General features: G+C 33.6%; 1 protein-coding gene across 1 annotated transcript; it reads right to left on the bottom strand.

Moving 5' to 3' along the window:
* Positions 1-11,817: 11,817 nt before the first annotated feature.
* On the bottom strand, positions 11,818-13,629 carry LOC126683446 (pentatricopeptide repeat-containing protein At1g77360, mitochondrial-like). The gene has a single exon (XM_050379344.1). It carries the CDS (start codon positions 13,547-13,549, stop codon positions 12,113-12,115), a length of 1,437 nt encoding a protein of 478 aa, XP_050235301.1. The 5' UTR covers positions 13,550-13,629; the 3' UTR covers positions 11,818-12,112.
* Positions 13,630-15,541: the final 1,912 nt, after the last annotated feature.

Raw genomic sequence — 15,541 nt, 5'->3', positions numbered from 1 at the left:
GGTGATGGCAGCGGACGGTGTTGGGTGGCGGTTAGGGGTTTATTTAATTAGAATAATTAATGTTAACTAGAATTTTAATTGTGTTTAGTTAGTATTAAATTATACTTATCAGTATTAATTTAGGTTTAATTACGTTTAGTATTAAATTAGACTTATTTAGTACTATTAAATTAGGCTTAATTAGGTGCAGGGATAAATTATCTCTTTTTTTGGATGTTTTTGACCGATTTTGTAAAAATATGGGTTTGTTTGATCCACTTTCATGATCTTGGGTCATTTTGATCTTTCGTGCAAAGTACGGGGTGAATTGATCCTTTGTTCCTTTTCATTTACACTTCAAACTTTCATAGTCATCTGTTTTATCTTATATTTCAATTTTCAAATCTATTGTACTAGATTATTTAAATTACAAATTTTTCATTTAAAAAAAATTATATATTTTTTTATATTTGACATATTAATACTTTTTATAACATTAAAAGCATACTTGGACTAATTTTCAAATATAAAACATGTGTCAAATATAAAACTATGTGTCAAATATGAAGGACATATTCAAACATTTTTTAAAGCGGAAAAAAAAACTCAAATTGAAAAATTGAGTATAATTGAAGGAGAATGGTTGATCGAGAACTGGGTATCAGATGGTGAGGGAGATAAATAAAAAATGAATATAGCGGCCTAAGAAAGAAAAGTGGCAACAGGGGATGCCAATAAGGATTGAAACTACAGACTTAAGACTGTAAAAGTGAATACCCATAAAAGTATGAATAAAGTAAGTTCGTCACTAAGGATGTGAGTAACGTGTCACTGACTATTTACGCATAAGAGAGGCGAATAGCAACCCGATGATTATTACAAATGGAATAAAGGATCAAGGGAACATTAGTCAGTGATTAATGACAGCCAAAAAGGAAAATCCCGACTAGGTGGTAATGACGCAAGGATTACGATATCAAGGATACGTCTAAGGTCACACTATTTCGGAAAGGCAACAGACTGAACAAGAATAACAATGAGAGAATACCCAGCTACGCAAAGTAGCAAGAAGATGCTATAAGTGCAACGTCATTGTTGCAAGCGAATAATGAGTTTGAAGTCAAAGTGAAAGAAGAAGTCTTAGTAACGGATATCAAGAAAGGCACAAGAACAAAGCTTTAAGGTTTAGCAAAAATATATGAAAATTCGAGGACAAATTTTTATAAGGGGGAAGAATGTATTACCGCAAAAGATTCAACTATCCAATCGGGCCACGTGTCCTGCGTTGAGCCATCAGAGTGCTATGTTGGAAAGATTTTCGAGAATTTTAATAAATAAATTTTAATAGGTCGGTTTCGGAAAGGATTATAGCAAGAAATTTAATATTATATTTTCAGTTCTAAACTTGGAATTGGAATTAAGAGGAAAAAGGTCAAGAAAAGTCCCACAATAAAGTTCAGGGACTAAAGTGGTAATTTATCCAATTACGTCTCAAGAATGAAAATTATAAGGTTTGACAGGAAAGTATAAATTCTCGGGTCGTATTATTTATTGGATATAAATAATACGTATAGGCTATGATTAAAGTATTAATTGATTTAGTTAATAAAAGAAAAGTTCAAAAGATATTTTGTAATAAAGGAAGAAAAGAAGGATCAAAACTAACCTTTAGCCATGTTATATATAAGAAAATGATAATGAATTAAGGATCAGAAGAAGGATCCAGAAATCATTCGTTCTTACCGCTCGAAACATCGTCACTTCGCCGTTTCGCCGTTCGATGTCCGATTCAAGCGATTTTCGCGTCGATTTTTTCGGAATTGGAAGCTCTATCATACCCGAGCATCGTAACAAGGTAAGAGGTCGATTATTAGCCTGAAAATTAATGATTTAGTGGCTGTTTTATATATTTGAGTTAAGGATTTGGAAATTGCTGATACTAGCTCGATTTTAGTGATTTCAGAGAAATTTAAATACAGGTTTTGCAGAATGGAGTGTTTTCTAGGTATGTGGGGCATCGAGGTGGTCGGAAAGCCCCAGAAATTTGATTTCCAGGGGGCCGTGCACTGGTGCACGAACGTGCACCATCCGAGGTGCACGAACGTGCACTAGAGGAGGTGCACGTACGTGAACTAGGGTTGCGCGAACGTGCACCCTCCGAGACGCACGAATGTGCACCCAACTTGCACGAGTGTGCACACGGGCCGTGTTTCGACATAGGCATTTTACATGTTTGAATATTTGACTCTAAAAGATGAATTACGGGCCCCGAGAGTCATAAGTCTCGAGATAAGCTCGACGTTTTGAGCGATTTATGATAATAGAAAACGTTAAGTAGGATTTACGATTCTTAATACAAGAAGTGGAATTCGACATATCGCGAATGCAATAAAGGATTATCGATTCGTGAATAATATTGGAAAATGAAACTAAACCCTAGAACTTAATTAAAAGTATTGTACATGCAAAACACGAAATTCACGTCTAACTATAAAACGTTAATTAATTTATATCGGACGCGTCAGCGAGCGGTGAGGTCAGTAGACGAGGACTAGCATGAGCATATTACCATATCGAACTCATTATAGAGTGGATAGCGGTCACAGTGAGTTGCACTTTACTTTTGTGTATTATTTATATAATTTAATATTATATCTTATATTATTATTTAAATGCATCGCATTACGTATGATTTGCTAGATTATTATATGTTTCTAATAAATTTTATACGAAAAATTAGTATGAGATCCGAAGAAACTAGCTACCTATTGGGTGTCAATAGGCTGTGTGATCACCAGTAATCGAGTCAGTCTAGAGTGTCTGAGTATGAGAAATGAATTGATATATACATGCATGATACAAATATGAATGTGAATTTCGAAGTTGAACAATGAATTCGATACGAGCGAGAACTCGGTTACATTGTAACCTGAGCCCCGTATCTAGTGGGCTGGACCCACACTTTGGGATTAAGAAATTGGTCGCGGCTGACGTGGTTGAGTGTGAACGGACCATTTGGATTAGTCTGATTTGAATACTCGTAAGTCGTGTCAAGTTTTAGGATTTTAGTTTCGAACGGATCAAATACTTGTTTATATGTATTTTTATATGGGTTAATGTCAAAAAAAATCACGAACTTTACGCGTTTTCTCATTTTAATCACATAGTTTAAATTTTCTCATTTTCATGCACGAACTAACACTTTTTCTCAAATTCATGCATGGTGCTGAGACGACACTCATTCATTGTTGTAAAATGACCTCTACCTCAATGAATTACACCAATGGAGCAGTGACACCTCAGCACCGTGTATGAATTTGAGAAAAAGTGGTAATTCGTGTATGAAAATGAGAAAATTTAAACTACGTGATTAAAATGAGAAAACGTGTAAAGTTGGTGACTTTTTATGACATTAACCCTTTTTATATTAATGCTTATTTGAAATGCGATGTTATGTTTTTATATTAATACCGTTAGTAAATGCAAATTCACTCAGTATTTTCCCAAATAATGACCCCTCACTTTTGATGTCTTACAGGTGCTTAGCGTCTGGACCTAGTTAGAAGCCAGTTTTGGATCCGGAAGTCAGCTATGTATGTATAGTTCTTTGACTTCCGTAGTGCTACAGTAGTGGTCTTGTGTCGATAGAGTCGTAGCCTTGAAAGCAGTACATCTTGGTTAATGTTTTACTTGCTGTCTTTGTTATATATTTTTGCAGGCTACGTATGATGTGTTTTGTTCACAGCACCAGATGCCGGTGATATGGATAGTTACACTAACTTATGTATATAGTACCGTGAGGCCAGTTCGTACATGATACGGTAACTAGAGCCCACGAGGTTATCCGAACAGTTAGTGTAAATATTTGAATATATATATATATATATATATATATATATATATATATATATATATATATATATATATATATATATATATATATATATATATATATATATTAGCTTCCGTTTGTGAATGTATTGTATTATATTTGCGAAAAATTGATAGTGGTTTTAGGCTTGCTACGGGTTCCGGAGCTACCACTTCCGTTCCCTAACTTCGGTCTCGGCTCCATAATTTGGATCGTGACAGCTCGTCATCTTTTGAGGAGGACGAACTGGATTCTCGCAGTTCGTCTTTCTCAGAAGACGAACTGGATTTTCTTAGTTTGTCTTCCTCAAAGGTCGAATTAGGTTCTTTTGGTTCGTCTGTCTATAGAGGACGAACCAAGACTTAGAGAACGAACACGGGTCGTTTGTTCATCTTCGTCAGATGGGTTCGTCCTCTAAGAAAGACAAATGGAGGCAGGCAGGCAGAGTTGGTGGTGACAGCGGTCTGTGAAAGGGGTAGGTAGAATTTTTGGAATTTTTAAAATTTTAAGGATTTTTAGTTTTATATTTTAAGGTTTCTTTTGGAATTGGTGATGTGGAGTTGATCGTGTATGTATTTATTTTTTATTTTTTTAAGTGTCACATTAACAATACTTAATGGTGTTAGTTTAAAATGGAGGGTAGAAGGTTATCAATCTCCTAATCAAACTCAGGAAGCTTACTAACCGAAATTGAAATACAAAAGGTTTGTAAATTAATTGTCTAAAAATTAAAGACTATGGATGATTATTAACCATTTTGTAAGAAATTTACAGCAATCTCAACTCTTCGTTCTGATTTAAAGTTAAACATAAATATAAGAGAGTTTCACTTATGAAAGATGTATGAATCTAACTAGAAGAGGGCATTATTTGTTCGAAACTAATCTAACAGACTGAGCGAAACCAAATTAATCGAACCGAATTATACAGATGATATACAATTTGGTTTTGAGTTTAATGGTTGAAAATTTTAATTTCACTCGAATCGATCGCATATTTATGTATAAATTATATATGTTTCTACCAAATTCTGTGTGTTGTAGTGGTAACAATGCTTCTTTATGTGTTGTATTTTGCTTTAGGGTTAATTGCAAATAAATTCACCAACTTTGTCCTAATTTGCAATTACAACATAAACTTTCAAACTTGACAATGTCATCAACGAACTTTGCAATTTTGAAAAATTAACACACTGATATTTTATGACTAAAACAACTAAAATTACTTAACCATGCATACTAAATGCACCAATTCAGTAATTATGGCATATAAATAATAAATAAAGTTATAAAAAACTATGGGTCCTCAGAAGTAATATTTTGAGTCCTTAGCTCGTTTTCTAGCGATCCGGATGTGGTATCCAGCTTTGGATCAATCCCTAACGTCTTAACTTGCTTGAAGGACTAGTGTTTGTGTGTGTAGGGGTAGGGTGGTTCGTCCAACCTCTAAAAGTCTAGGGTTTAGTGTCTGTTTTTTGGTGCTTGAATACTTACTGGTCTGACCTTTAGCTAGGTTATCTAGGGGTTCTATTTATAGGAGTAAATTAGGTTTAGGGTTAGTCAGAGTCCGTATTGGGTTAGGTGTTTGAGAGCTAGAGTCTTAGATAGATCAAAGAGTGTGAATTTGAATTGATAAGCCTTTCAGTATTAGGATTGAGTTAAACTTCCATTTTATTAATTATTTTTTTATTAAAACTTGATGGCTAAGTAAAGCATGTTTAAAGTCATATTTGGTGCCTGAAAGTGTTAAAAAAGGTTTTTAGGATCCTATAGATTCAGATATGGTCAATTTTATTACGTCAAACTGTCAAATTGGCTTATAAACTTCTAATATATTGCGATTAGTCCATTCTCTAGACTTAGACTATAATTTTTTAACATTTTTATAGGCTATTTACGGCTAGTTACGTTTCAATCCCTCAAATTCGCACCTGTACACTGACCACACTTGCTTGGATTCAAATAACCAAATTGATAGCTCGTAACCCGAACAAATTTCTCTAGAAATCATCATTAGATGCTTAAATCCCTTATCACGTTTCACCTGTCCTGAAAATAGGTTTCTACAATTGTATATATTTTATTTATTTTTTTAATTTTTTAAGTGACATGCCACCAGACATTGACGATGTTAACCAAAAATTGGACAAAAGGAGTTTAGAGGCTTTTAAATCAAAACTCAGGGGGTTTACATGTCAAAATTTAATTTCAGGGACGTCGGTGATAAAAGGCTCCAAAGTTAGGCTGAATCCATTCTAAGGCTCTTGCACTTCACCACTTTTTCGGAAAATTCCTATAGCAAACCTGTTCATGTTCAGATCCCTCTATTTGTTCAATTTCGATTTGCACGCTCTTTTGTTGGAATTGGAAAAAAAATGTAATATAAGGAAACAAAAAAGGATACGACAAAAATAATGTAAATAAAGAGATTAGAAGAAAATAGTTTTACACTACGAGCTTGATTTTTAATCTTGATTTTGCTTTAGTTTGATTTTAACAAAAAGAACTAATCAATCAATTAAGCGGTGAGAGGTACGTTTAATATCACCGTCTTGGAATAGGAATGGAAAATATAATCGCATTTATAAAATTAAAAGTTTTAAAATTCTTAAATTATAATTTGACAAACGCAACTTAATCAAGTGATAGTTTCCTTTTCAATTTAGTATGTTCAATTAAAAACAGAAATAGAATTTAGTTAATAAAAAAGTTGCCAAACTTGAACCCAAATTCTGACTATGAAACCGAGCCTCCCTATCTCGACCACAAGTCTGAACCGAACCCTAAGTCCCGACCTCGAGTTTTGAACCCGAGTCCCTAACTCAATTTTCAAACTGCCGCCTGACTCGTAACTCAGTCCCGACTTCGAGTTTCAATCCTGACCCTAATCTCAAGTCCCAATCCCGATCAGAATCCCATGTCTCAATCCCACCCCAACTTCGAGTCTCCATTCTGACGCTCAGATCTGACCTCGATCCCGAGTCTCATTGTTGAGTTTCGACCCCAACCTTGAGTCTCGAGTCTCAACCCTAATCCAAAGTCCCGATCTTGATTCCCCCGAATCTCAAGGCCTAACCCAAATTATGAAATTGGAATGAGAAAAAATCCATTCTAAATTGAAATACCAACCATATCCATAAGACGAGAATTCCAATAGAGAACTCCTTAATTGGTCAAAATATCATATCAACCATTCTTCTTATTAACTCTTTCACCACTGTAAACCATCCCTAACCAAATCTCTCAATATTTGTTGGTAAAAATACGCAAGCGTATGTATACCAACTTGTAATACAGATTGCGGAGTCCGGATATCGTACCCACAGAAAAATCTTCTAAATACAACAAGTTAGGAGACTCGATTTGGATGGTTAAAAAGATATTTTTGTTTTGTTTGAATAAATTAAAAAGACATAATGAATTAATGTAAAGTAAGTAAACTAAAACTGTGAATAAATTGGTGTTTAACAAATATGGAGAAAGTAGGGATTATTAATCGTCATTATGCTGTTTATTTGATTGGAATATGGATTTGGTTGTTCTACTAAGGTTCAGGCTAATCGTAAGCACCTAAAATTCTCTCTCGAGCAACTGCAGGCAAAAACATACAACGAACTAAAATTAGGCTAATTACTCACTCATGCACAATGATTAACCTAATTATTGAACAATTGATGTTTATGAAGAAAACCCTAGGAACACGTATTTGTCAATTCACTCTCGCACAATTAACTCTTATGTTTGCAATTATATTATTCTATTTCAGTTTTAATCTCTCAAGCTAAAACCGAAACACAGGAAAATGAACAAATTGGCCAAATAAATTCAAGCGTTAAGAACAATAATTAAAACATAGTAACAACAACCCACACATCTAATTTGTTTAAACAGACATAAATCCCATTAATAATTCTCAATGGAGGGTTTAGCTACACATATTCAGAGATAATTCAACAATAATGTAATAAGAATTCATGGCTGAAAAAGAAACAATAATAATTAATCTCTTAATAGTTATCGTACCTTAATCGACAATAATCCCAAAGCAATGATGAAGAAAGTCCGGAATACAAGCTAAAACGATGAACGAAAATCAAAAGGTAAACTAAACTAAGGTAAAAACTAATGTCTAATGTGGCGAACTAAACGAACCCTTACTTTGTTATTTGGTACTGTATTTATATGTCTTTCATCTCAGAGAAGGGTTTTGGCTAGTACCCATGTGTAACCCCAAAGTTGCCCTCAAGTTTAAGTGAATTCAGGTGATGTGGTAAGGTTTAAACGACCTTTTATGCCTTTTCGGTAGTGTGCGTTCGCACACTTTGACTTGTGCGTTCGTATACCTCTTGTTTCAGCTACTCGAACCAAAAAATGCTTGCACAGGGTTCGTACAGGGCTGTGCGTTCGCATACTCTTGGTGTGCGCTCACACACCTTGACTTGTGCGCTCGCACACCATTTTCTGCTGCACAACTGTCAACTTCAAAATGTCATAACTCGATGTAGAAACGTCGGAATGAGTCGATTCTTGATTCTATGGAAAGATTAGGAGGTCTACTTGATTTCTTTTGAAGAACAAAAATTCAATTGAAGTCTGTAAGTATTCCAAAATCTTCAATCAATGAAGAAGGGTCAATTTCACAAGTAGGAAATTGTGCTCTCGGCGTCTATTTTCATCGTATTTTCGCACAACTTTTCTCTAAACTTCAATTATGATCCCAATGGATTTCAAATAGCTTGAATATCATGAAAAACTCCCATATTATGCCTGAAATGCTCAAATACAAAAACGAGTACAAAGAAGCTCAAAACTAACGTCAAATGCACATATATAACATATAAACACATACTCTCTCCGTCCCACTCTAATTGACAAAATAACTATATTTCAATAACCAAGATAAGTTAATAAATGACATAGAAAATTATTTATATACCCTTCTATTGATAATGGAGCTAATTAATGCTATTAGTATATATTAGTCAAATTTTCATTAAATACTCACCATTTTCCATAAAAGACATGATTTTAAATGAGGGTAAAGATGGAAAATTAAAGAATAAAATTATAGTTATGTTAGTTTTGTCAATTAGAATGGGACACCAAAAACTCCATATTTTGTCAATTAGAGTGGGATAGAGGGAATAGAATATAGGAGTATTTCTACTCCTATCAATATTCCAACACTAGGTCTATAAAAAGATAGTAACCATATTGGTCCTTGTCAACCCAATCTAGGAACATCTCAAAAATTTGACAATAGAGATGAACAAAAAACCAAACTAAAAAGCAAACCAAACCAAACCAAATCGAATTAAAATTGAGAATGGATTAGTCAAAATGGTTAATATAGTTTGATTTGGTTTGAAATTTATAAAAATTCTGGTTTTTAGTTTATATTTGGTTTTAGAACTAGATTCACCAAACCGAACCAAAAATCAAACCTAAACTTTCTTTTGATATATATATATATATATATATATATATATATATATATATATAAATTAAAACAGTAAATTTATTATTCATTAGCATTATTAAAAAAAATTAACATTAAATCATTGCTAATAATCATTATATTTTATAAAAAGTTAATTATACATATAATTTTAATGATAGTTAATTGATTTTTTTTATGAGTGAAGGTTCAAAAAACCCCCTGAATTTGGCACGAAGTATCAAATAAGCCCAACCTCACAAAACCGGATCAAACCACCCCACAACTTGTCAAAACCGGATCGGTTTCACCCTTTTGACCAAAAAAGAGAGTGGAATAAGCTACTTTTAAAAATTAACCCTAATTAATCTTAATTAAAACACTAATTGATTTATTTAATTTAAAATTTAAGTAATATATAATTGGGGGTTTTTTCTACCTTTTTTCTAATCACTCTCACTAAAATTAACCCTAATTACTAAACTGAAAATACTAAACCGGCCGCCGACCACCTCCGGAATCAATTCCGGCCACCCCTCCCCGACCCACCTCCGGAATAATCAAATGAAGAACAGATCCACCTGGGATCTGTTCTTCATTTTGTTCTTCAAATGAAGAACAGATCCCAGGTGTGGGATCTGTTCTTCATTTGAAGAACAGATCCCAAATGGGATCTGTCCTTCACGAAGAAGGACAGATCCCACGCTGGGATCTGTCCTTCAATGAAGAACAGATCCCAGACGGGATCTGTTCTCCGTTTTTGAAGAACAGATCCCGTCTGGGATCTGTTCTTCAGTTGAAGAACAGATCCCGTCTGGGATCTGTTCTTCAACTGAAAACAGATCCCAGACGGGATCTGGAGCGGAGACGCCGGGGGAGTAGCGGCAGAGACGCCCGGGGAGTAGCGGCGACGGTGGAGAGCGGCGGCGGCGGGTATGTTCGGCGGTGGTGGGTATGTTCGGCGGCGGTGGATATGTGGCCGGAGAAGAAGATGATAGTTGGAAAAAAGCATAAAAAGATCCCTTTGATTTTATTTTGAAATCAATTTGATTTTTAAAGTATTAAAATGTAATAAGTTATAAAAATATATTAAATGTTAATTTTGTGAATGATTTAAATATTAAGGACTATTTTAATCTTTTAACCCTCTAAAACCACTTAAAGTAATGTAAAACCGGAGAGTGTGTTCACTCTCTAGGGTGAGAGTGGGGAAGGGGGTATTTGATACGTTTTTGCATAGTTCTGGGGTGGTTTGATCCACTTTTGCGAGGTTGGGCTTATTTGATACTTCGTGCCAAGTTCAGGGGGGTTTTTGAACCTTCACTCTTTTTTTTATTCTTTATAAAAGATAAACTGACCGAACCAAATCAAAATAACAATAAACCGAACTAGCAAAGTTCGAATATGTTATTCGGAATTCTGGTTCGGTTTTGGTTATATACAAAACGAACCAAACCGTGCCCGCCCTGCTCATGTGTCATGTCAAGGTACAATATGTACATGGAACCCTTTGTTTGATTGAATTCTACTCTAAAATTAATTTCATTTGGAAATGAATCCATTTAATATTTTTGACATAAATACTATCAATTCATTTGATATAAATATTATCAATTCTATAAAACTTAATAAGAAAAATAGAATTAGTACGTAAAGCATGGAATTTATTTGAACTCATCGTACAACAAGTCTTTGAAGCAAGTGAAAATTGATAGAGAGCACTCATCCTGATTTTCCTTCTTAACAACAATAGTAGCACAGGACCACCAACAATCAGGTCTATTGTGCATACAAAGATCAGAAATCAAAATTTGAGCATAAGGTCGGAAACGAAACAGAAATTAATATGGGAAAAAAGAAAAGGATGACGAAACACATGATCTGCAACAAAACTGAAACAAAAAATGGTTGCAGCACGAAAGTAGAAAAGTAAGATATAAATAAGAAAAAACGAAAAAAAATCTAAAGCCATATTCATTAAGCACAAACTAAGGAATATAATCACATTAATATGTGCAATTTTGTTATTCAGGAAACCAACTTCATTGAGCAAGAATACCAATTAAGACAACGAGCTTCCAGCACATAAGATGACTCAAGCCAACTCCCTTCGATAAACTTTAATCTCATTATTGGCGTCTGCTATACAGATTCGTTTTCTAGCACATTACTTGGACGATAAAAGTCAGCAAATAAATTGGTTAAATAGATCTAAATGAAAGCGTGGATCGACTCAGTTGCTAAAACAATGTCTGCTATTCAACTATAGATGCAGTGAAAACTGATAACGGGATAGATGTATATTTGAGTGAGAGAAGGGCAATATGGAAGGGAAAAAGGAAGATCCAACCGTTACAGTCGAAATTATCAATTAACCATGACACCACATTGTGAGACAAAAAGAGAGAGATCATATTTCTAGCACAGGATAAAAGCCAAGAAAAAAGGACATGGCGCGCACAGCAAAGCATTTATATTAATGAATGGCCATCATATTTCTAGCACGGAATAAAAGCCCAGTAAAGAGGACATAGCACGTTAACCTCACAGCAATGCATTAATATTAATGAATGCCCCTGTCAAAAATGTTCTTGAGCAATGCATGAATGGAAATTATAGCTTGCTCCATAGATTAACAAAGAGGAAATTACAGTATAGCATCTGCATACCTAACATTTGATCTAAACGAATATATATCGAATTTACAGCATAGTTACAGGAAAGCTTACCATCTCCTTGAAAGGCTATCAGCACAAGCCACTTCCTCTAATGACTCACCCGTGTACGGAATGATTTCAAGCAATAGCAGAGTGGACAGGAATTTCACTATACAGCTTCAGATTTCCATTTCCTCAAGAGGTTGTCAAACCTGTCCCTTGAATTTCTACCCTTGTTATAAAAAGCAGTTTTCAGCTTTGTCATAGTTGATTCATAAATAATTACTCTTCTATCAAACATATCTTCAGCGAACCTAATTACCTCCGACAACCTACCCAAATTACTAATCCCAACAAGAAGAGCGTTTGCACTCTCATCAAGAGACAACTCCTGATTCTGGATCATATAGTCCCATATCTCAACAGCCATTTCAGGGTCACCACCGCTCGTAAACATTGTGATGGATGCAGCACAATCAAAATGAGTAGGAGGGTTTTCATTCTTGACCATTTCATGGAAGAAGCTACGAGCTTGGGAAACCTTTTTATTCTTAAGGAGACATCGGAAAATCATTTTATAAGTCAAAAAATCAGGAAAAGCTCCATGACAGATCATCTCATCAAACAATCGAAACGCAGTATCAATGTTATTGTTATTGCAAAGCAAGCCAATCATGGAGTTATACATAATCAAATCGGGCATTGACCCACCATCCACCATCATATCCCACATCAGAATAGCATGCACATAATCATGCCTCTTAAAAAGCACATCAAGAGCATTGGAGAAAAAACTCAAACCCGGAAGACAATTCTTCTTCTTCATAAGCCGAAGGAACGCAATAGCATCATCAGTCTGCGATTCTCGTATAAGCAAGCTCAAAATAGAATCATAAGCAGGCATATTCTCCGGATCCCATCCAATGCGTATCACCATCTCACCAAACGTACTCTTAGCTTTACCCGCATTCCCTTCTTTCTCCCAACCCTCCAACAAAATACAATAACTATCCCCATCCGGCTTAATCTTCGCCTTCATCCGATCAAAAAACTCCATAGCATTACTAGTTTGATTACCCTCATTACAAATGGCACTCAAAAGAGAATTCATAGCAACCACATCTTGCTCAACACCATACTTATCCATCACATCAAAACTCATAACAGCATCACTAAATCTCCCAGCTTTACAATAGCTACCAAAAACCGAAGCGAAACTAGCCATAGACAACACATTTTCTTGTTTCATAGACCGAATTGCATTCCACATTTCATCAAATAACTGGTTTTTACCTAGCATATCCACCATTAAATTCCAAGAATACGGGGTGTGCTTAACAGACCGGCCCGCCCATCGAAAGAATTCGATGGACGAAGTGGGATTACTGTAAGAAAGTTTAAGTACCTCATGGATAATGTCGGAAGTGAGATTAACTCCGGCCGAAGACAGTGCAGATTCCATGTCATGTGGTGATGCTGTGTTGAGGATATCAGACAAGAATTTTGCTGTTTGGGACGGATCAAAATCGACTGAATTTAAGTGGGTATTAGTAGTATATTGCTGGGGTTGTGATTGATGGGGCGAGTATTCATCTGTTGATTCCATTGTTAGGGTTCTTCAGTTATGCGATTTCTTTCAACAAAAGGACCGGAAAATTTAAATGTTTTGAAGAGAAGGAAAGTGATTTTGATTAGGGGTGAGCAAAAACCGAACCAAACCATTAATCCGATCCAAACCAATCTGAAATTAATTTTGGTTTGGTTAAAATGGTTAAAATTGATTGGTTTAGTTTCAAATTATAAAAAAGTATGGTTTTTGGTTTTGGTTTGGTTTCAACTAGTGGTTAACCGAACCGACCGAAAAACCGAAGTTTACAATAATATTATTTTTATTAATATTTATATATGTATAAATAAATATAAAATTTATTTATTGAAATATTTATATATAAATATAATATGTGTGTATAGATACATATATGAAAATAAAATATATAAACTAATACACACATATAAATAAAAATTATTACGTATAATTTTAATTTTTACGTATAATTATATATAATATTTATCTAAATCTATATTAACCAAACCGAACCAAACCGAATCGAAACCGATGCTAAAGTTTGGTTAACCGAACCGAAATTTTACGTAAATATTTGGCGTGGTTTGGTTTTTATATTTTCCCTTAAAATATAGTTTGGTTTTGGAGTTTATTAAACCAAACCGAACCGAACCGAACCATGCTCACCCCTAATTTTGATAAACCCTTATACTTTTTTTGAAATCGTATTTAAGCTCATCAAACTTTAACTTGTTTCTACTTTTTTTTTTTGAAATATTAACTTGTTTCTACTTAGCCCTTTGAATTATAAAAATAGAAAACATATTGCACGGAACCGTTGCGCCATATCATTCGTGCAACAAACTAATCATGCGTTAGTCATGTGGAAAAATTAATAATAACAAAATTAAGTAATAAATAAAAAATTTTCTATCGTAAATTTCCATTGACTTGTTGTAAATATGATATAGCACAACTAATGCATGAGATAACACTTACACTCATAACAATATACCCTTCAACTAACTCGGCGACCGAGTCATTACATATAGATTGGGTGTCCTAGGTTAGTCTCAACTATGAGGCAGCATTTTTATACTTTACATACCAAATTAATCATCACTCAATTTAAAAAAATTATTTGCAGAAGATAAAACTTTAATCTCAAATTTTAAATGGCAATACATAAACACGGTTTAAACCAACAAACTTACTTAAAACAGACATGCGTATCAAAAATAAAAGGATATAAATTAAATTGTATGTGATGATGATATATGTACTATTTATTTAATGACTTTTGACGTATTTATCTAAAAAAATTGAAAATAATTATTTTTTTTACCTTAAAACGGATTTTTTTTAGAAAATATTGCACGTTTTTTTTTCAGATTTATGTTTTTACTCTCGATTTTAAAATAATTATGATTTTAAGCCGTTATCATGTAGGTATCATCACATTATTATCTCATTATCATATATTTATTTTTGTAATTTTTTTTTCATGTAGGTAACATATTATCATAAACTTATCATTTTATTATCATAAGACCTTATCATATTATTATCATACTATTATCATCTCGTTTATCATAATTTTCTGTAAATTTTTTTCATGTAGATATCATACTATCATAACCTTACCATTTTATTATCATAAAAACCTTATCATATTATTATCATAACATTATCTATCTATTATCATAATATTATCATACTATTATCATAACATTATTATACTCGTATAATGTTATAATACCAATATGATAATTAGACACTTTTTTTTTGTAAAAAAATATTTTTCTCTGTAGATTTATGATGCTGATATGATAATACAATGATACTCATATGATAATCAAACGCCGTTTTCTTTGCAGAAAAAAATTTTTGTGCAGAAAATAGTTTTTTTTTTCATCATAAAACCGTTTTTATGCGTATTTTTAGATATAAAATTGGAAAAAAAAACTCAAGAGTACTTTATTTAAATCTGAATGTTAAAATAAATCGTAATAATCACCACGAGTTAAGAATAAA

Source organism: Mercurialis annua, linkage group LG5, assembly GCF_937616625.2.
Source record: "Mercurialis annua linkage group LG5, ddMerAnnu1.2, whole genome shotgun sequence".
In the NCBI taxonomy this organism is placed as follows: Eukaryota; Viridiplantae; Streptophyta; class Magnoliopsida; order Malpighiales; family Euphorbiaceae; genus Mercurialis; species Mercurialis annua.
Note: the sequence above shows the minus strand (reverse complement) of the source record. Positions and strands in the feature narration are given on the sequence as shown.